The sequence below is a fragment of the Electrona antarctica genome (genome assembly GCF_951216825.1).
Source record: "Electrona antarctica genome assembly, contig: scaffold_125, whole genome shotgun sequence".
NCBI classification, from domain to species: domain Eukaryota; kingdom Metazoa; phylum Chordata; class Actinopteri; order Myctophiformes; family Myctophidae; genus Electrona; species Electrona antarctica.
Window position 1 is genome coordinate 174,009 of NW_027637521.1, and position 23,679 is coordinate 197,687.

The 23,679-nt window shown below is 42.7% G+C and overlaps 2 protein-coding genes across 2 annotated transcripts in view; both read left to right on the forward strand.

Annotated features, from left to right (window-relative positions):
- Window positions 1–16,503, forward strand: part of styk1a (serine/threonine/tyrosine kinase 1a) — a gene marked incomplete at both ends in the record, with an annotated part of 67,483 nt that extends 50,980 nt beyond the window's left edge. Inside the window, one exon of the mRNA XM_079531729.1 lies at window positions 16,308–16,503. Within this exon, the coding sequence (XP_079387855.1) occupies window positions 16,308–16,503 (196 nt within the window). The remainder of the gene's footprint in view (window positions 1–16,307) is intronic.
- Window positions 16,504–22,570: 6,067 nt separating this feature from the next.
- The window catches only part of LOC306918874 (uncharacterized protein), a gene marked incomplete at both ends in the record, with an annotated part of 47,315 nt that continues 46,206 nt past the window's right edge, over window positions 22,571–23,679 (forward strand). The window contains one exon of the mRNA XM_079531727.1: window positions 22,571–22,602. Coding sequence (XP_079387853.1) covers window positions 22,571–22,602 — 32 coding nt within the window. The remainder of the gene's footprint in view (window positions 22,603–23,679) is intronic.

Consider the following 23,679-nt stretch of genomic DNA (forward strand, 5'->3'; position numbering starts at 1 on the left):
GTAGGTCTGCTATTTTTGAAAAATTGTGAAAATGCGGCACAAATCTTTGAATATATATTCTTTCAAAGTGAAAGTTTTTAACTCAAATCTTTGCTTCTGGGGGAGTTCCTGGAACTATACATATTTTCAGATGGGGGTCGACGGCCAATTACATATAATCTTTGGGGTCCTTGACATGAAATATTGAGCCCCATCGATGTGGCATTTCAGAAAACTGTCAGAATTTAGAAGACATTTTCTACATTTCGATGTCAGGCCTAAATGGGTTAAACCAGGATGCTGACAGAGATGGGCAGTATTTGAAATACATGTATTTGAAATACGTATTTGAAATACTTTTTTGTATTTTGTAATTTGTATTTTGCTGGGATGGAAGAAATGAGATGTATTTTGTATCTAGATACTTTCAGATCTAGTATTTTCTGTATTTCAAATACATAAAATACTTTTTAATGTCATTTTACACAGCCTCAGGTTTAAACTGTAGGGGCAAAACACATAACCTGACTCCGCCAGATGGGGCAGCAGAGAGTACACTGGGTTCCCCCCTCCTGCTCCCATCTGGGGACTTGATGCCCGGCCACAAAACGGCCTGGCCAATCAGCAGCAGCTAGAGGCGGGATAGCCGCTGCTGATTGGCCAGGCCGTTTGAGGCCTGGCAAGGAATGGTGAGCACAGGGCGGGCGGAGCCGTGGGGGCTTTTTACGTTATTTGCGCAGTGAGTGTAACGCTGCTCAATGGTGAAATCTTCCGCCAACAGCGTACCTTAGTGATCAGAATCAAGGACAGGCCTATCGTAGTAGACATTTCCACCAGGCGGAAACGCCCCCCTTTCAAAGTGGGGGGGCGGCGGGGGTGTGTATATATATATATATATATATATATATATATATATATATATACACACACACAATTTAGTTTTTTTTTATCCTTGTGTTTGTATCTATAATTTCCAGGGGCTATGCTTAAGTTTGTGACTAAAGCCACAACACAGCCTCCCCACTGGGAGCACTGTTTATACCAGTCAGTCTGTCATACCATCCCTCCCCACTGGGGGCGCTGTTTATACCAGTCTCTCTGTCATACCATCCCTCCCCACTGGGGGCACTGTTTATACCAGTCAGTCTGTCATACCATCCCTCCCCACTGGGGGCGCTGTTTATACCATCCCTCTACACTGGGGGTGCTGTTTATACCACCCTCCCCACTGGGGACGCTGTTTATACCAGTCTCTCTGTCATAGCATCCCTCTCCACTGGGGGCACTGTTTATACCAGTCAGTCTGTCATACCATCCCTCCCCACTGGGGGCGCTGTTTATACCAGTCAGTCTGTCATACCATCCCTCCCCACTGGGGGCGCTGTTTATACCATCCCTCTACACTGGGGGTGCTGTTTATACCATCCCTCCCCACTGGGGACGCTGTTTATACCAGTCTCTCTGTCATAGCATCCCTCTCCACTGGGGGCACTGTTTATACCAGTCCGTCTGTCATACCATCTCTCCCCACTGGGGGCGCTGTTTATACCATCCCTCTACACTGGGGGTGCTGTTTATACCATCCCTCCCCACTGGGGACGCTGTTTATACCAGTCTCTCTGTCATAGCATCCCTCTCCACTGGGGGCACTGTTTATACCAGTCAGTCTGTCATACCATCCCTCCCCACTGGGGGCACTGTTTATACCAGTCTGTCATACCATCCCTCCCCACTGGGGGTGCTGTTTATACCAGTCTGTCATACCATCCCTCCCCACTGGGGGCACTGTTTATACCAGTCTGTCATACCATCCCTCCCCACTGGGGGTGCTGTTTATACCAGTCTGTCATACCATCCCTCCCCACTGGGGGCGCTGTTTATACCAGTCTGTCATACCATCCCTCTACACTGGGGGCGCTGTTTATACCAGTCTAACATACCATCCCTCCCCACTGGGGGCGCTGTTTATACCAGTCTGTCATACCATCCCTCTACACCGGGGGCACTGTTTATACCAGTCAGTCTGTCATACACACACAGACAGACAGACAGACAGACAGACAGACAGACAGACAGACAGACAATAAATGTTTATACCTTATTCTGCTCTGTTTGTATACTTAAAACTGTTTTAAACTGTTTCAAAACCCCCCATTTTTTCATGGGGGGCCCCCTTGCTACAATCATGCTTAGGGCCCCTTGGAGGCCAGGATCGGCACTGCATGTGCACATCTTGTTACCGGGGAAGACCGGGGGGTTTTCCAAATCACTGAATGCTCCTTTAATTGATAATATATTCATCTTAGTCATTAGTATCTTGTTTACTTATCTTGTTTTTTATTGTTGGTTTAAATGTAAATTGGTGGTAGGCCTAATCAATCAATCAATCAATAAAATCAATCAATCTCTTTCTACATTTTTCTTGAGGTAGAAGTCAAAGAGGAGTGACAGTGATGAATCAGATGGCCAATCCATTCCTTTGTGGGTCCTGTTTGATACAGTTATAGCACATTGATTTGCTTAAAATATAAAGTGTATCATTCTTAATAACCTTCAATGTATTAGACATTCTGACAGGTCATTAATTTAATATTTGGCAATTAATTATGAATTTACTTATCATTATATACATTTTAATGAAAATGTATTTTCATGTATTTTCAAAATACAAAATACGTATTTGTATCTCAAATACATTTCTCAGACCAGTATTTGTATTTTGTATTTAAATACATTCTGTGACCCAGTATTTGTATTTTGTAACAAAATACATTTTCAATGTATTTTGCCCATCTCTGGATGCTGATATGAGCAGACCTCTATTCTGATTATGCCTTGTCATGATGACTGAGCCAATAAGATCTATCTTTCTACCACATCCATCTGATATCAGCCTTAGGTCAACCCGGACCAAATATAGGGATTATCATACTAGACATGTCATATGTTATATAGCCCAACGGCCTAGTCGGATATCCCCATGTATGGAGACTAAATATCCAATGACCAACTCTCCCAGATCCTCATATGGTATATAGTATGTGAGAGTCTTCGTTACACATTGATATAAAGAAAATCGAATTTTACTTTTACTCAGTGAACGAAACCTAACCCTAACCGCAAGCATGACGCAACACATGTCGGACTAACGCACGGGTGTGATGTTGTTACGGAGGATGACTCCAAAGTCCCATGGCGTTAAAGGGATAGTTCAGATTTTTTGAACTTAAGTTGTATGAAATACTTGCCATTAATATAGTGGTTGCAACTGTATTAATTGATTGCCCGAGTCCTGTGGTGGGAGTTCTGCTCTGTTTTGGTCAATATTAAGTAGTTCCGGTCATTTTGTGAGGGGCACTGGGGCCACGCAGTAAAAGTAAATTAATCCACAAAACGAACGTAATTTGTATTGTTGAACTATTTCTAAAATATTAGCGCGACTTTCGTTCAACCCCTCTATCACATGGAACTATTTTTTGGACGTAGTGATATGGACACAAAAAACATAGTTCTGTGTGATAGAGGGGTAAAAAAAGAACGGAAGTTGCACTAATATTTTAGAAATAGGTCAACAATATAAATGACGTTAGTTTTGTGGATTAATTTACTTTTACTGCGTGGCCCCCAGTGCCCCCCACAAAATGACCGGAACTACTTGATATTTCACCAAAACCAGAGCAGAACTCCCACCACAGGACTCGGGCAATCAATTAATACAGTTGCAACCACTATATTATTGGCAAGTATTTCATACAACTTAAGTTCAAAAAATCTGAACTATCCCTTTAAGAGAAAGTGGTGGAATGTATTTACTTGACTTCTGTACACATGAAATAGTTTGAGAACCACCGCCATAGAAACATAGGGTTTTTCAGAAATCCGTCAGGATTTAGAAGACATGAGGTCTATATGGGTTAGAATCTGTTCTCAGGTCTAAAATGGGATACTAGCCTACTGACGGCCTACAGGTTGAGGGAAACGGCCTACAGGTTGAGGGAAACGGCCTACAGGTTGAGGGAAACGTCCTACAGGTTGAGGGAAACGGCCTACAGGTTGAGGGAAACGTCCTACAGGGAAACGGTCTACAGGTTGAGGGGAAACGGCCTACAGGTTGAGGGAAACGGCCTACAGGGAAACGTCCTACAGGTTGAGGGAAACGGCCTACAGGTTGAGGGAAACGTCCTACAGGTTGAGGGAAACGGCCTACAGGGAAACGTCCTACAGGTTGAGGGAAACATCCTACAGGTTGAGGGAAACGGCCTACAGGTTGAGGGAAACGGCCTACAGGTTGAGGGAAACATCCTACAGGTTGAGGGAAACGTCCTACAGGTTGAGGGAAACGTCCTACAGGTTGAGGGAAACGTCCTACAGGTTGAGGGAAACGGCCTACAGGTTGAGGGAAACATCCTACAGGTTGAGGGAAACGGCCTACAGGTTGAGGGAAACGTCCTACAGGTTGAGGGAAACATCCTACAGATTGAGGGAAACATCCTACAGGGAAACGGCCTACAGGTTGAGGGAAACATCCTACAGGGAAACGGCCTACAGGTTGAGGGAAACATTCTACAGGTTGAGGGAAACGTCCTACAGGTTGAGGGAAACGTCCTACAGGTTGAGGGAAACATTCTACAGGTTGAGGGAAACGTCCTACAGGTTGAGGGAAACGTCCTACAGGTTGAGGGAAACGTCCTACAGGTTGAGGGAAACATCCTACAGGTTGATGGAAACATCCTACAGGTTGATGGAAACGTCCTACAGGTTGAGGGAAACATCCTACAGGTTGATGGAAACGTCCTACAGGTTGAGGGAAACGTCCTACAGGTTGAGGGAAACGTCCTACAGGTTGAGGGAAACGTCCTACAGGTTGATGGAAACATCCTACAGGTTGATGGAAACGTCCTACAGGTTGAGGGAAACATCCTACAGGTTGATGGAAACGTCCTACAGGTTGAGGGAAACGTCCTACAGGTTGAGGGAAACGTCCTACAGGTTGAGGGAAACGGCAAACGTCCTACAGGTTGAGGGAAACGTCCTACAGGTTGAGGGAAACGTCCTACAGGTTGAGGGAAACGTCCTAGAGGTTGAGGGAAACATCCTACAGGTTGAGGGAAACGTCCTACAGGTTGAGGGAAACATCCTACAGGTTGAGGGAAACGTGCTACAGGTTGAGGGAAACATCCTACAGGGAAACGGCCTACAGGTTGAGGGAAACATCCTACAGGGAAACGGCCTACAGGTTGAGGGAAACGTCCTACAGGTTGATGGAAACATCCTACAGGTTGATGGAAACGTCCTACAGGTTGAGGGAAACATCCTACAGGTTGATGGAAACGTCCTACAGGTTGAGGGAAACATCCTACAGGTTGAGGGAAACGGCCTACAGGTTGAGGGAAACGTCCTACAGGTTGATGGAAACATCCTACAGGTTGATGGAAACGTCCTACAGGTTGAGGGAAACATCCTACAGGTTGAGGGAAACGGCCTACAGGTTGAGGGAAACGTCCTACAGGTTGATGGAAACATCCTACAGGTTGAGGGAAACGTCCTACAGGTTGAGGGAAACGTCCTACAGGTTGATGGAAACATCCTACAGGTTGATGGAAACGTCCTACAGGTTGAGGGAAACATCCTACAGGTTGAGGGAAACGGCCTACAGGTTGAGGGAAACATCCTACAGGTTGAGGGAAACGGCCTACAGGTTGAGGGAAACATCCTACAGGTTGAGGGAAACGTCCTACAGGTTACGTCCTACAGGTTGAGGGAAACGTCCTACAGGTTGAGGGAAACGTGCTACAGGTTGAGGGAAACTTCCTACAGGGAAACGTCCTACAGGTTGAGGGAAACGTGCTACAGGTTGAGGGAAACGTCCTACAGGTTGAGGGAAACGTCCTACAGGTTGAGGGAAACGGCCTACAGGTTGAGGGAAACGTGCTAGAGGTTGAGGGAAACGTGCTACAGGTTGAGGGAAACGTGCTACAGGTTGAGGGAAACGGCCTACAGGTTGAGGGAAACGTGCTAGAGGTTGAGGGAAACGTGCTACAGGTTGAGGGAAACGTGCTACAGGTTGAGGGAAACGTCCTACAGGTTGAGGGAAACGGCCTACAGGTTGAGGGAAACGGCCTACAGGTTGAGGGAAACGTGCTACAGGTTGAGGGAAACGTGCTACAGGTTGAGGGAAACGTCCTACAGGTTGAGGGAAACGTCCTACAGGTTGAGGGAAACGCCCTACAGGTTGAGGGAAACGGCCTACAGGTTGAGGGAAACGTCCATCAGGTTGAGGGAAACGTCCTACAGGGAAACATCCTACAGGTTGAGGGAAACGTCCTACAGGTTGAGGGAAACTTCCTACAGGGAAACGTCCTACAGGTTGAGGGAAACGTCCTACAGGTTGAGGGAAACGTCCTACAGGTTGAGGGAAACGTCCTACAGGTTGAGGGAAACGTGCTACAGGTTGAGGGAAACTTCCTACAGGGAAACGTCCTACAGGTTGAGGGAAACGTCCTACAGGGAAACATCCTACAGGTTGAGGGAAACGTCCTACAGGTTGAGGGAAACGTCCTACAGGGAAACGTCCTACAGGTTGAGGGAAACATCCTACAGGTTGAGGGAAACATCCTACAGGTTGAGGGAAACGTCCTACAGGTTGAGGGAAACGGCCTACAGGTTGAGGGAAACGTGCTACAGGTTGTGGGAAACGTCCTACAGGTTGAGGGAAACATCCTACAGGTTGAGGGAAACGTGCTACAGGTTGAGGGAAACGTCCTACAGGTTGAGGGAAACGTCCTACAGGTTGAGGGAAACGTGCTACAGGTTGAGGGAAACGTCCTACAGGTTGAGGGAAACGTCCTACAGGTTGAGGGAAACGTCCTACAGGTTGAGGGAAACGGCCTACAGGTTGAGGGAAACGGCCTACAGGTTGAGGGAAACGTGCTACAGGGAAACGTCCTACAGGTTGAGGGAAACATCCTACAGGTTGAGGGAAACATCCTACAGGTTGAGGGAAACATCCTACAGGTTGAGGGAAACGGCCTACAGGTTGAGGGAAACATCCTACAGGTTGAGGGAAACATCCTACAGGTTGAGGGAAACGGCCTACAGGTTGAGGGAAACGTCCTACAGGTTGAGGGGTGATGTCAGCGCTGACATCACTGGTGCTTCCGGTGGTCAGCGCTGACATCACTGGTGCTTCCGGTGGTCAGCGCTGACATCACTGGTGCAGTATCACCCATTTAGACCTGAGGACGACATTTAAAAAAATGTCTTCATGACAATTTTCTGAAAAACCTCATGTTTCTATATCGGTGGTTCTCAATATTTCATGTCAAGGACCCCAAAAATGATATGTAATTGGCCTCCGACCCCCCATCTGAAAATATGTTGTTCCAGGGACTAATGCATGTCTGTCCGTCCGTCCGTCCGTCCCCCAAGAGGAAAAGATTTGAGTTAAAAACGTTCGCTCTGAAAGAATATATATACATATTCAAAGATTTACGCCACATTTTCACGATTTTTCGAAAAATAGCAGACCTACAAGCTCGTTGGGCCGCGCTATGAGCTTGTAGATCTGCTATTTTTCAATAGAAGTATAACATAATGCTTAAAACACCAAAAGGGGTTCCCGCCCAAGAGCCGAGGTACACATGACTGGTGTGCTCTGCCTCTGAGACAACCACGCATTATTATTGCTGTAGATACAAAGTTTATAGACAGATAGATCTCTCTCATTAGCCCCGCGGACCGCCATTAGAAAAGATATGCCAGGGACCCCCATAAGAGAAGATTTGTACGGCTCTAGCAGTGCTTCTCAACCATTTTAATTTCAAGGACCCCCAGTTTGACATGCATTAGTCTACGGACCCCCATTTAATGGCATTTCTATCAATGTTAATTTAACGCTGAGAGTGTGCAAATGGAGCCAAATGGGTCCATTTGGTTCCATCTGTACACTCAAGAGTTACAGACCCATAAGGGTAAATTTGGTTCCATCTGTACACTCAGAGTTACAGACCCATAAGGGTCCATTTGGTTCCATCTGTACACTCAGAGTTACAGACCCATAAGGGTCCATTTGGTTCCATCTGTACACTCAGAGTTACAGACCCATAAGGGTCCATTTGGTTCCATCTGTACACTCTGAGTTAGACCCATAAGGGTCCATTTGGTTCCATCTGTACACTCTGAGTTACAGACCCATAAGGGTCCATTTGGTTCCATCTGTACACTCAGAGTTACAGACCCATAAGGGTCCATTTGGTTCCATTTGTACACTCTCAGAGTTACAGACCCATAAGGGTCCATTTGGTTCCATCTGTACACTCTCAGAGTTACAGACCCATAAGGGTCCATTTGGTTCCATCTGTACACTCTCTGAGTTACAGACCCATAAGGGTCCATTTGGTTCCATGTGTACACTCTCAGAGTTACAGACCCATAAGGGTCCATTTGGTTCCATCTGTACACTCTCAGAGTTACAGACCCATAAGGGTCCATTTGGTTCCATCTGTACACTCTCTGAGTTACAGACCCATAAGGGTCCATTTGGTTCCATCTGTACACTCTCAGAGTTACAGACCCATAAGGGTCCATTTGGTTACATTTGTACACTCTGAGTTACAGACCCATAAGGGTCCATTTGGTTCCATCTGTACACTCAGAGTTACAGACCCATAAGGGTCCATTTGGTTCCATTTGTACACTCTCAGAGTTACAGACCCATAAGGGTCCATTTGGTTCCATCTGTACACTCAGAGTTACAGACCCATAAGGGTCCATTTGGTTCCATCTGTACACTCAGAGTTACAGACCCATAAGGGTCCATTTGGTTCCATTTGTACACTCTCTGAGTTACAGACCCATAAGGGTCCATTTGGTTCCATGTGTACACTCTGAGTTACAGACCCATAAGGGTCCATTTGGTTCCATTTGTACACTCTCAGAGTTACAGACCCATAAGGGTCCATTTGGTTCCATCTGTACACTCTCTGAGTTACAGACCCATAAGGGTCCATTTGGTTCCATGTGTACACTCTCAGAGTTACAGACCCATAAGGGTCCATTTGGTTCCATCTGTACACTCTCAGAGTTACAGACCCATAAGGGTCCATTTGGTTCCATCTGTACACTCTCTGAGTTACAGACCCATAAGGGTCCATTTGGTTCCATCTGTACACTCTCAGAGTTACAGACCCATAAGGGTCCATTTGGTTCCATTTGTACACTCTGAGTTACAGACCCATAAGGGTCCATTTGGTTCCATCTGTACACTCAGAGTTACAGACCCATAAGGGTCCATTTGGTTCCATCTGTACACTCAGAGTTACAGACCCATAAGGGTCCATTTGGTTCCATTTGTACACTCTCAGAGTTACAGACCCATAAGGGTCCATTTGGTTCCATCTGTACACTCTCAGAGTTACAGACCCATAAGGGTCCATTTGGTTCCATGTGTACACTCTCAGAGTTACAGACCCATAAGGGTCCATTTGGTTCCATGTGTACACTCTGAGTTACAGACCCATAAGGGTCCATTTGGTTCCATTTGTACACTCTCAGAGTTACAGACCCATAAGGGTCCATTTGGTTCCATCTGTACACTCTCTGAGTTACAGACCCATAAGGGTCCATTTGGTTCCATGTGTACACTCTCAGAGTTACAGACCCATAAGGGTCCATTTGGTTCCATCTGTACACTCTCAGAGTTACAGACCCATAAGGGTCCATTTGGTTCCATCTGTACACTCTCTGAGTTACAGACCCATAAGGGTCCATTTGGTTCCATCTGTACACTCTCAGAGTTACAGACCCATAAGGGTCCATTTGGTTCCATCTGTACACTCTCAGAGTTACAGACCCATAAGGGTCCATTTGGTTCCATCTGTACACTCTCTGAGTTACAGACCCATAAGGGTCCATTTGGTTCCATCTGTACACTCAGAGTTACAGACCCATAAGGGTCCATTTGGTTCCATCTGTACACTCTGAGTTACAGACCCATAAGGGTCCATTTGGTTCCAAACTATCATTTATCTGGGGACAGACATCACATGGTATAGGCCAGTGGGTATAAGATAGCCCCTTTCTGGACCCTTGTTGTACCTTTTCTGTAGCCTATAGCAACATGGGGAAAGGGGATAATTATTTCACCAAAAAACACAAGTAGCCTCTGTAGCATCATGATAACCACCAGGATATATAACCCAGTGTCAGTGTGTTTACATTCTGATGATTCTGAACTGAATAAGAAAGCAGAATATGATACTAAAACAATCTCAGCTTACTTCTAGCCTAGCTCTGGTTTGTTTGATTGATTGATTGATTGATTGATTGATTGAAATATGTATTAATTAACAGTTTGCAGAATTACAGTAGCCTACATTTCAAGCACAAACTCAATACAAAGACTGTGAGTGGACGACACCATAAAGCATTACACTTGTTTACAAGAGGGTCCACCGTGTTCAATTCATCATAACATTAAGAGACGTAGGCTACAAATAGACACTTCTATATAGCCAAAGAACAGAACAGGAATTCATCATAAAGGAGGTAAAAGGGAAAGGTTTTACGGGGACCAGTCAGCAAAGATACTTTTCTAGCCTATATTTTATTATTCTGAAAGCCACTACAGTGTAGCCTGGCCTATAATATATTCACGGTATGTTATGGGTTAGGGTGACAGACGTAATGTTCGGCTTGGCAGACAGACCGCATGGTGACTTGAAGTTATCCAAAATAAACACTACATAAAGGTATCGTTGTTGTTGTTGTTGCAGCTTCTAATGCGCCAGCTGTCAATAATTAATTAATATAATTAATTGTAACCAACCAATCTGTTTTGTTTTCTATGGCTTGTTGTCACCAGAACGTCACACTAAGTGCACTATATCTTCGCACGGAACATTTATAGGAAATCTAGCTCTGTACCATAGCTCTAATGCTCTGATCCATAGCTCTAATGCTCTGGTCCATAGCTCTAATGCGTTGCATTTAGATCTATGTTACTCTCAACTTCCGCCGCTCGCATGAATGCAGACCAGCCTCTCGTCTTTAGCGTAAATAAAAAGAACGTTTTCGCTACTCACCAAAACAAAGGCGGGTTGTGTCATTAGAAAGCCTACTTTCCTTAGTGGACGCACTCTGAGACCCCCCCCCTCCGGTGAAAAGAAATCCCTTTCTGGCCAAACAGTACAGTTTATACTATGTGATGGGGGGGGGGGGGGGGGGCTCAGAGTGCGTCCACTAAGGAAAGTAGGCTTTCTAATGACACAACCCGCCTTTGTTTTGGTGAGTAGCGAAAACGTTCTTTTTATTTACGCTAAAGACGAGAGGCTGGTCTGCATTGAAATGAAATGAAATGAAATGAAATCTATATTTACCCAGGGTATCTGGGCTAAGCTCAAGAACTTGTTTCCAGCCAGGCCCTGCTCATAGAACACATTTCATCGTAGTGGTTCAATGCCTTGTTCAAGGGCACTTCAGCAGGTGGTAATTTTAACGTGTCGGACGGCTGATTCGAACTAGGAACCTTCCGGTATCAAGACCGCGCCGCTATCCGTTCGGCCACCGCTGCCACCGCTGCCACATTCATGCGAGCGGCGGAAGTTGAGAGTAACATAGATCTAAATGAAACGCATCTTACATGTCATCTAAGAATACATAATGAATGCTTCATAATGTCACAATGCTAAAGAAGAAAGCATATGAGAACTTGTTGAAGGAAGTTGAGAGTAACATAGCTCTAAATGAAACGCATCCATGTCTGCTACCAAAACAATACAAATAAAGAGTGTATTGAGTTATAGTTTCAGTAGAACAGTAGGACCTATAGGCTATAGCCCTTACATGTCATCTAAGAATACATAATGAATGCTTCATAATGTCACAATGCTAAAGAAGAAAGCATAATGAGAACAAGAACATAATATTACTCACAACTCGCTGCTGTTTCATTGAATAGTTCCTTCAGAAGTCATGTTCTCAACTCTATTGGCTAAACGCTAAAGCATCACTGAAAGAGGGTTAAGAGCGACACCCAGTGGACATTCTGTAGACCTACAGATGGTTAAGATTTGGTCATACAATGTTTCTTAACCCATTTAGGCCTGACGTCGACATTTAAAAAAATGCCTTTTTAAAATGTATTTTTTTCTGAAAAACCTCATGTTTCTATATCAGTGGTTTTCAATATTTCATTGGCCTCCGCCCCCCCATCTGAAAATATGTTGTTCCAGGGACCCCCCCCCCCCCCCTCCCCAGAAGCAAAGATTTGAGTTAAAAATGTTCACTCTTAAAGAATATATATTCAAAGATCTGCACCAAATTTTCCCGATTTTTCGAGTGGCGCGCTACGAGCTTGTAGGTCTGCCTTGTAGACCTACAAGGCAGATCTACAAGCTCGTAGCGCGCCACTCGGTGGCGCGCTACGAGCTTGTAGATCTGCCTTGTAGACCTGCTAAATTATAACATAATGTTTAAAACACCAAAAGAGGTTCCCGTCCGTTATGTTGCTGCCTAGCCCAAGAGGAACAGACATGAAACAATATTGGTGAAGAAAAGGAGTGACTTTTGGACAAAGTCATTTCGTTTTTGCTTTGATAGTTTAAAGAATGAAGGTTTTATTTGTCACCTGATGCTCATGATACAAGTAGCCTACAGACTTTGATAGTTTAAAGAATGAAGGTTTTATTTGTCACCTGATGCTCATGATACAAGTAGCCTACATACTTTGATAGTTTAAAGAATGAAGGTTTTATTTGTCACCTGATGCTCATGATACAAGTAGCCTACAGACTTTGATAGTTTAAAGAATGAAGGTTTTATTTGTCACCTGATGCTCATGATACAAGTAGCCTACATACTTTGATAGTTTAAAGAATGAAGGTTTTATTTGTCACCTGATGCTCATGATACAAGTAGCCTACAGACTTTGATAGTTTAAAGAATGAAGGTTTTATTTGTCACCTGATGCTCATGATACAAGTAGCCTACAGACTTTGATAGTTTAAAGAATGAAGGTTTTATTTGTCACCTGATGCTCATGATACAAGTAGCCTACAGACTGTCAGACTGCTAAAATTACAATGTCCAAACACGGTTACTATAATAGAAACAAGGTCTAATACAAGTAGGAAATACAGATTAAATACAGATTTATGTTCTCCCCTGCATCAAAATCTCCGTTTTAAATCATGTGATGTGATGCTGAGGCACATTTTAAGGGTGTGAACTTCTAAAGGGTCACCAAATCCTAATCTGAAAGATGCATGTTCACTTTGGAAATACCCAGATCTGCAGATCTGTTGATTTGTAGGATTTCAGATTCAGATTCACTTCATCGTCACCTAGAGCAGGGGTTCTCAACCCATGGGTCGCGACCCCTCAGTGGGTCACCACATTATTTTGGGGGGTTCCCAAATAATTTTCTGAATGGCTGGCAAATGGAAATGAAGAGTTTACATAGTACACATAGTACATGCATAAACTTTGCTTAATGATTATATCTGGTTTCAGTATTCATTTATGATGTATTTTCTCTATTATTAAGGTTATTTTAGGTTATAACTTGTTGAAGGAAGTTGAGAGTAACATAGCTCTAAATGAAACGCATCCATGTCTGCTACCAAAACAATACAAATAAAGAGTGTATTGAGGTATAGTTTCAGTAGAACAGTAGGACCTATAGGCTATAGCCCTTACATGTCATCTAAGAATACATAATGAATGCTTCATAATGTCACAATGCTAAAGAAGAAAGCATATGAGAACAAGAACATAATATTACTCACAACTCGCTGCTGTTTCATTGAATAGTTCCTTCAGAAGTCATGTTCTCAATGCAGTCAACTCTCTATTGGCTAAACGCTAAAGCATCACTGAAAGAGGGTTAAGAGCGACACCCAGTGGACATTCTGTAGACCTACAGATGGTTGTTAAGATTTGGTCATACAATGTTTCTTAACCCATTTAGGCCTGACGTCGACATTTAAAAAAATGCCTTTTTAAAATGTATTTTTTTTTCTGAAAAACCTCATGTTTCTATATCAGTGGTTCTCAATATTTCATTGGCCTCCGCCCCCCCATCTGAAAATATGTTGTTCCAGGGACCCCCCCCCCCCCCCCTCCCCAGAAGCAAAGATTTGAGTTAAAAATGTTCACTCTTAAAGAATATATATTCAAAGATCTGCACCAAATTTTCCCGATTTTTCGAGTGGCGCGCTACGAGCTTGTAGGTCTGCCTTGTAGACCTACAAGGCAGATCTACAAGCTCGTAGCGCGCCACTCGGTGGCGCGCTACGAGCTTGTAGATCTGCCTTGTAGACCTGCTAAATTATAACATAATGTTTAAAACACCAAAAGAGGTTCCCGTCCGTTATGTTGCTGCCTAGCCCAAGAGGAACAGACATGAAACAATATTGGTGAAGAAAAGGAGTGACTTTTGGACAAAGTAATTTCGTTTTTGCTTTGATAGTTTAAAGAATGAAGGTTTTATTTGTCACCTGATGCTCATGATACAAGTAGCCTACAGACTTTGATAGTTTAAAGAATGAAGGTTTTATTTGTCACCTGATGCTCATGATACAAGTAGCCTACAGACTTTGATAGTTTAAAGAATGAAGGTTTTATTTGTCACCTGATGCTCATGATACAAGTAGCCTACATACTTTGATAGTTTAAAGAATGAAGGTTTTATTTGTCACCTGATGCTCATGATACAAGTAGCCTACAGACTGTCAGACTGCTAAAATTACAATGTCCAAACACGGTTACTATAATAGAAACAAGGTCTAATACAAGTAGGAAATACAGATTAAATACAGATTTATGTTCTCCCCTGCATCAAAATCTCCGTTTTAAATCATGTGCTGTGATGCTGAGGCACATTTTAAGGGTGTGAACTTCTAAAGGGTCACCAAATCCTAATCTGAAAGATGCATGTTCACTTTGGAAATACCCAGATCTGCAGATCTGTTAATTTGTAGGATTTCAGATTCAGATTCACTTCATCGTCACCTAGAGCAGGGGTTCTCAACCCATGGGTCGCGACCCCTCAGTGGGTCACCACATTATTTTGGGGGGTTCCCAAATAATTTTCTGAATGGCTGGCAAATGGAAATGAAGAGTTTACATAGTACACATAGTACATGCATAAACTTTGCTTAATGATTATATCTGGTTTCAGTATTCATTTATGATGTATTTTCTCTATTATTAAGGTTATTTTTGCAGTCAGTTTGTATTGGTGGTGGTGGGGAGGGGGGGCGGGGCGGGGGTCGCGACACATGGCCAAAGCATTTCCGGGGGTCCCCGGACAAAAACGTTGAGAACCCCTGACTTAGAGGTACGTACTGAAGAAACGTATATGCTCAGAAGCTCCAATAAAATAAATGATAATTAATAATGATGATCATAAAAAATACATGATCTTAAAAAAACATGATACAATACCTAAAAACAATAAACACAGGGTGTGACAGAATATATCAGTTAAAGAAAGTGCACATACCTGATGGTGCCCTCTGGTGTGCGATCCCCACTAAGGACTTGGCCGATACGATACCATAACAATTTAGCCGATAGCCGATACTAATACCGATATTATGTTGAATTATTATTTTCTAGTTTTTATTTCCCCCTTTTGTTGTTGTTTACAGTCTATGGGAAACAAGTAACTACATCTTCAATACAATAAATAACTGTTAATCTACAGCTTGGTACAGATAACCAAAACACCAAACATGGCCGACGCAAAATGTAGCTTATCAACAACAGATCAATACTGCCATCTGATTGGTTAACCCATTTAGACCGGAGGACGATTCTACAAATGTCTTCTAAATCCTGACAGTTTTCTGGAAAAAAAAGTATGTTTCTATGACAGTCGTTCTCAAACTATGTCATGTCAAGGAGCCCCAGAATTATCTGTATTTGGCCATGGACCCCAATCTCAAAGTATCTTGTTCCAGGGACCTCCTCCCAGAAGCAAAGATTTGAGTTAAAAATGTTCGCTCTGAAAGAATATAATATTCAAAGATATCCACCACATTTTCACAATTTTTCATAATCTACAAGCTCATAGCGTGGCACTAGGTGCCGCTCTATGAGCTTGTAGATCTGCTATTTTTTAACAGCTAAAGTATAACGTAATGCTTAAAACACCAAAAGGGGTTCCCGTACTGAATAGGTTAATGTCAGTTTTATTTGCCGATTACCGATATTGACCGCTAAGCGAATATCGTCCGATACAGATATGTGATACATCGATGCATCCCTACTTGTAATGAATCACTATACAATATAATATACTAATAAATCCGTTGTACTTGGTCCAGGTTCTCCATCATCAAGTCGTGCTGCCAGTGGAACCCGCGCCAACGACTCGCCAGGCCCGAGCTCATCGGGAAGCTCCGGTCGGGAGAGCGGTCGGCCAATGACAGGACAGTTCTCCGGGTGCCCGAACCGCTGGACATGGAGAAGTACCTGAGGGAGGCGGGCTACGGGGAGGCCTACAACTACGCCGTCTTCTGATTGGCTTCAGAGCGCGAGTCGATTGACAAGCGTCTCAGCCAATCAGCAAGGGCAGTCCTGGTGGTACCCGTCCTGAACTACTGTGCCAAAGGGGAGGGGCCAGGCTGGATATCAAATCAAAGGGGAGGGGCCAGACTGGATATCAAATCAAATCAAACTTTATTTGTTGATGTACGGCACATTTCCAACGACCAAGGTGGAACCAAAGTGCTTCACATCACAGAGCATAACTTACGAAGAAAAATATATAAGAAGACAGAGAAAAGAAGGAAAAAACAAGAAAATAAAACAAATAAAAAAAATGTCAAAGCAACATATCAAAACAACATATCAATGAGCAGTACATCAAAGGTATAAACTAATTACACGTCGAAAGCGAGCCAGAACATTTTGAAAACCACCAAATGAGCGAGCAGAGCGAATATGGAGCGCGCCGCAGGACGTTCCAGAGACGGGCTCGGTCCGGCCACAGCGATAAAGCTCGGTCTCCTCTGGTTCTGTACTGTCTGAGTATCAGGCATAATGAGGCTCGGTCTCCTCTGGTTCTGTACTGCGTATCAGGCATAATGAGGAGCGACTGGTTAGCCGGTCTCAGGGCTCTGGTTGGGATACTGTATATGGATGAATTAAAATCAGACAAATGGCAAACTGGTACCCAGAACTTCCAAGCAGCAGCGAGGGCGGTGGAAGGCCTGCTGACTGACTGAACGTTGTTAAACAGAGTTGCACTGCAAGGATTTATTTTTCTTTTAATTATATTTGGCCAATCACAAGAGGCAGGAGTCTCTACTTTTGTGTCGTTTTGTTTTCATTTACAGATTACAGATAATGTTTTCAAAGATTTATTCCATTGTGTGTACAACGAGCCATAAATGATCAGACCATATTTATTATTTCGATCAATTCAACAGTGTAACATAAATCATTACCTAAAATATTCACATTCTCACAGTTAGTAAACCATCGCAATGCAAAGTCGATGTGTAACTGTGCATTTTAACCACATGAATCCACATTGAAGCAAGGAAGCAGATCTACAAGCTCACAACGTGTCTGTCACAATGCAAATGCAACACGCCAAGAGCTTGTAGAGCTTCTATTTTCGTTAGTGTAAAGCAGTGTTTTTCAACCAGTGGTCCGGGGACCACCAGTGGTCCGGGGACCACCAGTGTTAAACATCTGCATCGCTTAATTGACAGGAAGTCTACAGAATTTGAGAAATGTTGAATCAATGTTATTTTGATCAATGTCTGCCTGTCATCTCTCCTAATGGGTGCCAGATCAATACAGCATGGAATTGAGGACAACATCGCCGACAAAATATTAAAATCCTTGGGTCTGAGAGGCTAAATGATGGTCTGTACGCTCAGAATAAATAATGTGCCTTGATATGAAAAAGGTTGTGTAGAGCACTGGGAGGACTCTGGTGACTATAGCTAAGGGTTGAAGAGCACTGGGAGGACTCTGGTGACTATAGCTAAGGGTTGAAGATCACTGGGAGGACTCTGGTGACTATAGCTAAGGGTTGAAGAGCACTGGGAGGACTCTGGTGACTATAGCTAAGGGTTGAAGAGCACTGGGAGTCATTAACCCATTTCGACCCATTTCTACAAATATCTTCTAAATCCTGACAGTTTTCTGTGTTTCTCTGTCAGTGGTGCTCAACGTTTTGTATTTGGCCGTGGACCCCCATCTGAAAATATGTTGTTCCAGGGACCCCCCGCCCCCAGAAGCAAAGATTTGAGTTAAAAACGTTCACTCTGAAAGAATATATATTCAAAGATTTGTGTCACATTTTCACGATTTTTCAAAAATAGCAGACCTACAAGCTCATAGCATGAGCTTGTAGGTCTGCTATTTTGCAATAGCTAAATTATAACAATGTTAGATCAAAAAGACAACATAACCGTAAATTAGGATGTTTTTTCCCCCACACAGAGAAACTGGCATATTCTTTTATTTATTTATTTTATTGCCTTGGATAAAGGTGCTATATAAATGCACCATTTGCCATTTTTATGTGGGTATAGAGGTCTATATGGCAAGGAAAGAGAACGAGATTTGCCTGTTTATGTTTTAGCATTTGACTCACACAGGTATCCGCCCGCTGTGGAGCCGTGCTGGTCTGCTGTACGGACTGTACTGGTTGTACTGGACATCCTCTGGATGCCTGTAAATCCACACCCAAACACGTTGGACCACAAATATGTATTAAACAGTCTATTGTGTCTTTGAGGGGAAAACGCCTTACTCTTTAGGCTCCATTTTCATCACCGCTAAACCCCTTATCCCTAAACTTTTACTATTTTGAAAAACATTTTTCAATATTTCAACTAGCCAATCTACATTGACACGTTGTGAGCTTGTAGACTATTCAAAAAAGTTTAGCAAAATAGTAAAAAAAGGCAAAGACGTTTATGGATACTGGGTTTAGCAGTGACGGAAATGGAGCTGTGAACCTATATTAATTGCGCCACCCTTAACCCTTATCCCTAAATTAATTTGCCTTTTTTTTACTAATTTGAAAAAGATTTAAAAATAGTTCAACTAGCCGATCTACATCGACACGTGGTGAGCTTGTAGATCGGCTAGTTGAACTATTTTAAAAAGGTTTTTGAAAATAGTAAAAAAATCACAAATACGTTTAGGGATGAGGGGTAAGGGGTAAGATATAGCCCTACGTCTCCTGTGTGGGAAGGAACACTGTCTGATTGACAGCCCGTACATCCAATCAGAAAAGTCCTATCTGATTGACAGCCTGTACATCCAATCAGAAAAGTCCTATCTGATTGACAGCCCGTACATCCAATCAGAAAAGTCCTATCTGATTGACAGCCTGTACATCCAATCAGAAAAGTCCTATATCTGATTGACAGCCTGTACATCCAATCAGAAAAGTCCTATCTGATTGACAGCCCATACATCCAATCAGAAAAGTCCTATCTGATTGACAGCCTGTACATCCAATCAGAAAAGTCCTATATCTGATTGACAGCCTGTACATCCAATCAGAAAAGTCCTATCTGATTGACAGCCCATACATCCAATCAGAAAAGTCCTATATCTGATTGACAGCCCATACATCCAATCAGAAAAGTCCTATCTGATTGACAGCCCATACATCCAATCAGAAAAGTCCTATCTGATTGACAGCCCATACATGCACACAGAAAAGTCCTATCTGATTGACAGCCCATACATCCAATCAGAAAAGTCCTATCGGATTGACAGCCCATACATCCAATCAGAAAAGTCCTATCTAATTGACAGCCCATACATCCAATCAGAAAAGTCTTATATCTGATTGACAGCCTGTACATCCAATCAGAAAAGTCCTATCTGATTGACAGCCCATACATCCACACAGAAAAGTCCTATCTGATTGACAGCCCATACATCCACACAGAAAAGTCCTATCTGATTGACAGCCCATACATCCACACAGAAAAGTCCTATCTGATTGACAGCCCATACATCCACACAGAAAAGTCCTATCTGATTGACAGCCCATACATCCACACAGAAAAGTCCTATCTGATTGACAGCCCATACATCCACACAGAAAAGTCCTATCTGATTGACAGCCCATACATCCAATCAGAAAAGTCTTATATCTGATTGACAGCCCATACATCCAATCAGAAAAGTCTTATATCTGATTGACAGCCCATACATCAATCAGAAAAGTCTTATATCTGATTGACAGCCCATACATCCAATCAGAAAAGTCCTATATCTGATTGACAGCCCATACATCCACACATAAAAGTCCTATCTGATTGACAGCCCATACATCCACACAGAAAAGTCCTATCTGATTGACAGCCCATACATCCAATCAGAAAAGTCCTATATCTGATTGACAGCCCATACATCCACACATAAAAGTCCTATCTGATTGACAGCCCATACATCCACACAGAAAAGTCCTATCTGATTGACAGCCCATACATCCAATCAGAAAAGTCCTATATCTGATTGACAGCCCATACATCCACACAGAAAAGTCTTATATCTGATTGACAGCCCATCCAATCAGAAAAGTCTTATATCTGATTGACAGTCCATACATCAATCAGAAAAGTCTTATATCTGATTGACAGCCCATACATCCACCCAGAAAAGTCCTATCTGATTGACAGCCCATACATCCAATCATAAAAGTCTTATATCTGATTGACAGCCCATACATCCAATCAGAAAAGTCTTATATCTGATTGACAGCCCATACATCCAATGAGAAAAGTCCTATCTGATTGCATTAAACAGCGTTAAACAACTGCTGGGGTCAGAAACAACATATTGTGATGTCATCATGAGAGCTACAGAGGAGGCTAGTGGAACAACATATTGTGATGTCATCATGAGAGCTACAGAGGAGGCTAGTGGAACAACATATTGTGATGTCATCATGAGAGCTACAGAGGAGGCTAGTGGAACAACATATTGTGATGTCATCATGAGAGCTACAGAGGAGGCTAGTGGAACAACATATTGTGATGTCATCATGAGAGCTACAGAGGAGGCTAGTGGAACAACATATTGTGATGTCATCATGAGAGCTACAGCAGGCTAGTGGAACAACATATTGTGATGTCATCATGAGAGCTACAGAGGAGGCTAGTGGAACAACATATTGTGATGTCATCATGAGAGCTACAGAGGAGGCTAGTGGAACAACATATTGTGATGTCATCATGAGAGCTACAGAGGAGGCTAGTGAAACAACATATTGTGATGTCATCATGAGAGCTACAGAGCAGGCTAGTGGAACAACATATTGTGATGTCATCATGAGAGCTACAGAGCAGGCTAGTGGAACAACATATTGTGATGTCATCATGAGAGCTACAGAGGAGGCTAGTGGAACAACATATTGTGATGTCATCATGAGAGCTACAGAGGAGGCTAGTGAAACAACATATTGTGATGTCATCATGAGAGCTACAGAGCAGGCTAGTGGAACAACATATTGTGATGTCATCATGAGAGCTACAGAGCAGGCTAGTGAAACAACATATTGTGATGTCATCATGAGAGCTACAGCAGGCTAGTGAAACAACATATTGTGATGTCATCATGAGAGCTACAGCAGGCTAGTGTGACAAACAGGATAAATCCAGGGTTACAAATGAAATGAGGTTCAACTTTCACACAGATAATGAACTCAGGTGTATTTAATGAACTCAGGTGTATTTAATGAACTCAGGTGTACTTAATGAACTCAGGTGTATTTAATGAACTCAGGTGTATTTAATGAACTCAGGTGTATGTAATGAACTCAGGTGTATTTAATGAACTCAGGTGTATTTAATGAACTCAGGTGTATTTAATGAACTCAGGTGTATTTAATTAACTCAGGTGTATGTAATGAACTCAGGTGTATTTAATTAACTCAGGTGTATTTAATTAACTCAGGTGTATTTAATGAACTCAGGAGTATTTAATGAACTCAGGTGTATTTCATGAACTCAGGTGTATTTAATGAACTCAGGAGTATTTAATGAACTCAAGTAGTTGAATAGGGAGAAGTATCATATTCTTTTGTTCTCTATATCTTTTGTTCTATTGTGTGTAATTATTAGACATAATGGACATAATTTCTATAGATTTCTATACATGCTTTGTGTGCTGTTGTCTATAGTATGTACAAAAGAAATCTATTCAGACTCATGTATAAACAAGACTCTTTAGAAATCTTTAGAGAACAGGGGCTTCCTTTTGTGTTATTATTGTGTACACTTTCTGTTAAAGTGTAACCATGGCATGCCTTTTTTGTCTCTATTGACAAAAGCAACTCATTTGGACTTGTGCGAGATGGGTCATGTATTGTATATAAGGACCGTAGAGTCTGGTCAGTGTTTGTGCAGCATACTACACCCAGAGTTATTCTAACGCTACAGTCCGTACATCTCTACTACAAGTCATGGCTTCTGTTAATGCTTCAGGTACGTTAGTCTGTGAGGATATTCCTTCTAGCAGCGATTTTTTGACTGGTATTGATATATGTCATGCTCCTAAAAAGAAGAGTCGTGGATTCCGTAGTCGTACTACTAGAAAAGATGAGATGATACGCATCGTGGTGAAGGGGTCATCAAGGTGTGTGTATGAGTTTAAATATGAGGATGGTGTCATTAGTATGAGTAATGTCCACGTAGAGGGTATAGGTTTGACTATGTCTGTTAGAGACTGGTGTATATTTCGAAATTGGGTGTGCATAGGGCTAAGTGAGAAGAGGAATGACATCTTAATGGCTAGGAGTGAACTGGTGTGGTATAATTCATATGAGAATATACAGTATATGATTGATACTGATAGGATTAGCAAACAAACAACAAACAATGGTTTTATTTATTTTGTAAAACGTCTTTTCCCCCAAGAGGGTAAAATACTACCGAATAGTGCCCCTGGTGGGATATATGACCATACAGATCGTTTTGTGATTCAGTGGTGCGACTGGGAGTCTCTGCAGGCAGTGTTCAAACAGATTGATGAAGCAATCCTCGGAGGAAGTTTCAATAACGAGTACGAGTGTGTCAGAAGGACATTTCTTTTCGGCTATGTGCCGGATAGCGACGATATTCGCATGTCTACCAATCATATCATGCCTGAACCAGAGATCCGGAGACGTCTTGAATTCTGATTGTCAATAACGGTAAATAGCTGAGAATTTTTTCATATAAGCAGTAAATGTATAATATTTAGTTTTTTATTTTATTATTATGTAATATTAATTATACCATTTATTTTATCCACCGTCAAGGCAACCATCCATCCGAGCTGGGAGTCCCTTCGGATAATGCTGTGGATTATACAAGCGTTTATTCAGAGGATGAGGCGCTCACCCATTGGATACATGAATATGGACGAGTCCTTGGATCACAAAATCTGACATTACTGGACACCCCTGTGGAAAAATCTCCAACATCCCCAATCCACCAGGATAACCGAGAGGCTGAGAAGAAAGAGGAAGATTGCGAGCTATACAAGGAGAACCGTATGCTCTCTAAGGACATTGCAGTGCTTAAAGGAGTATTATGCCTCTGTGTTGAGGCAGTAATTGCAGAGGCCCAAGAAGCAGCATGCTACGGATGCAAAATCGACCACCCGAGTCAGATGCAGCATAGCTGCCTCTTTGAGCCTCACATATTTTATTTTGAGAGTTGTTTTGATGTT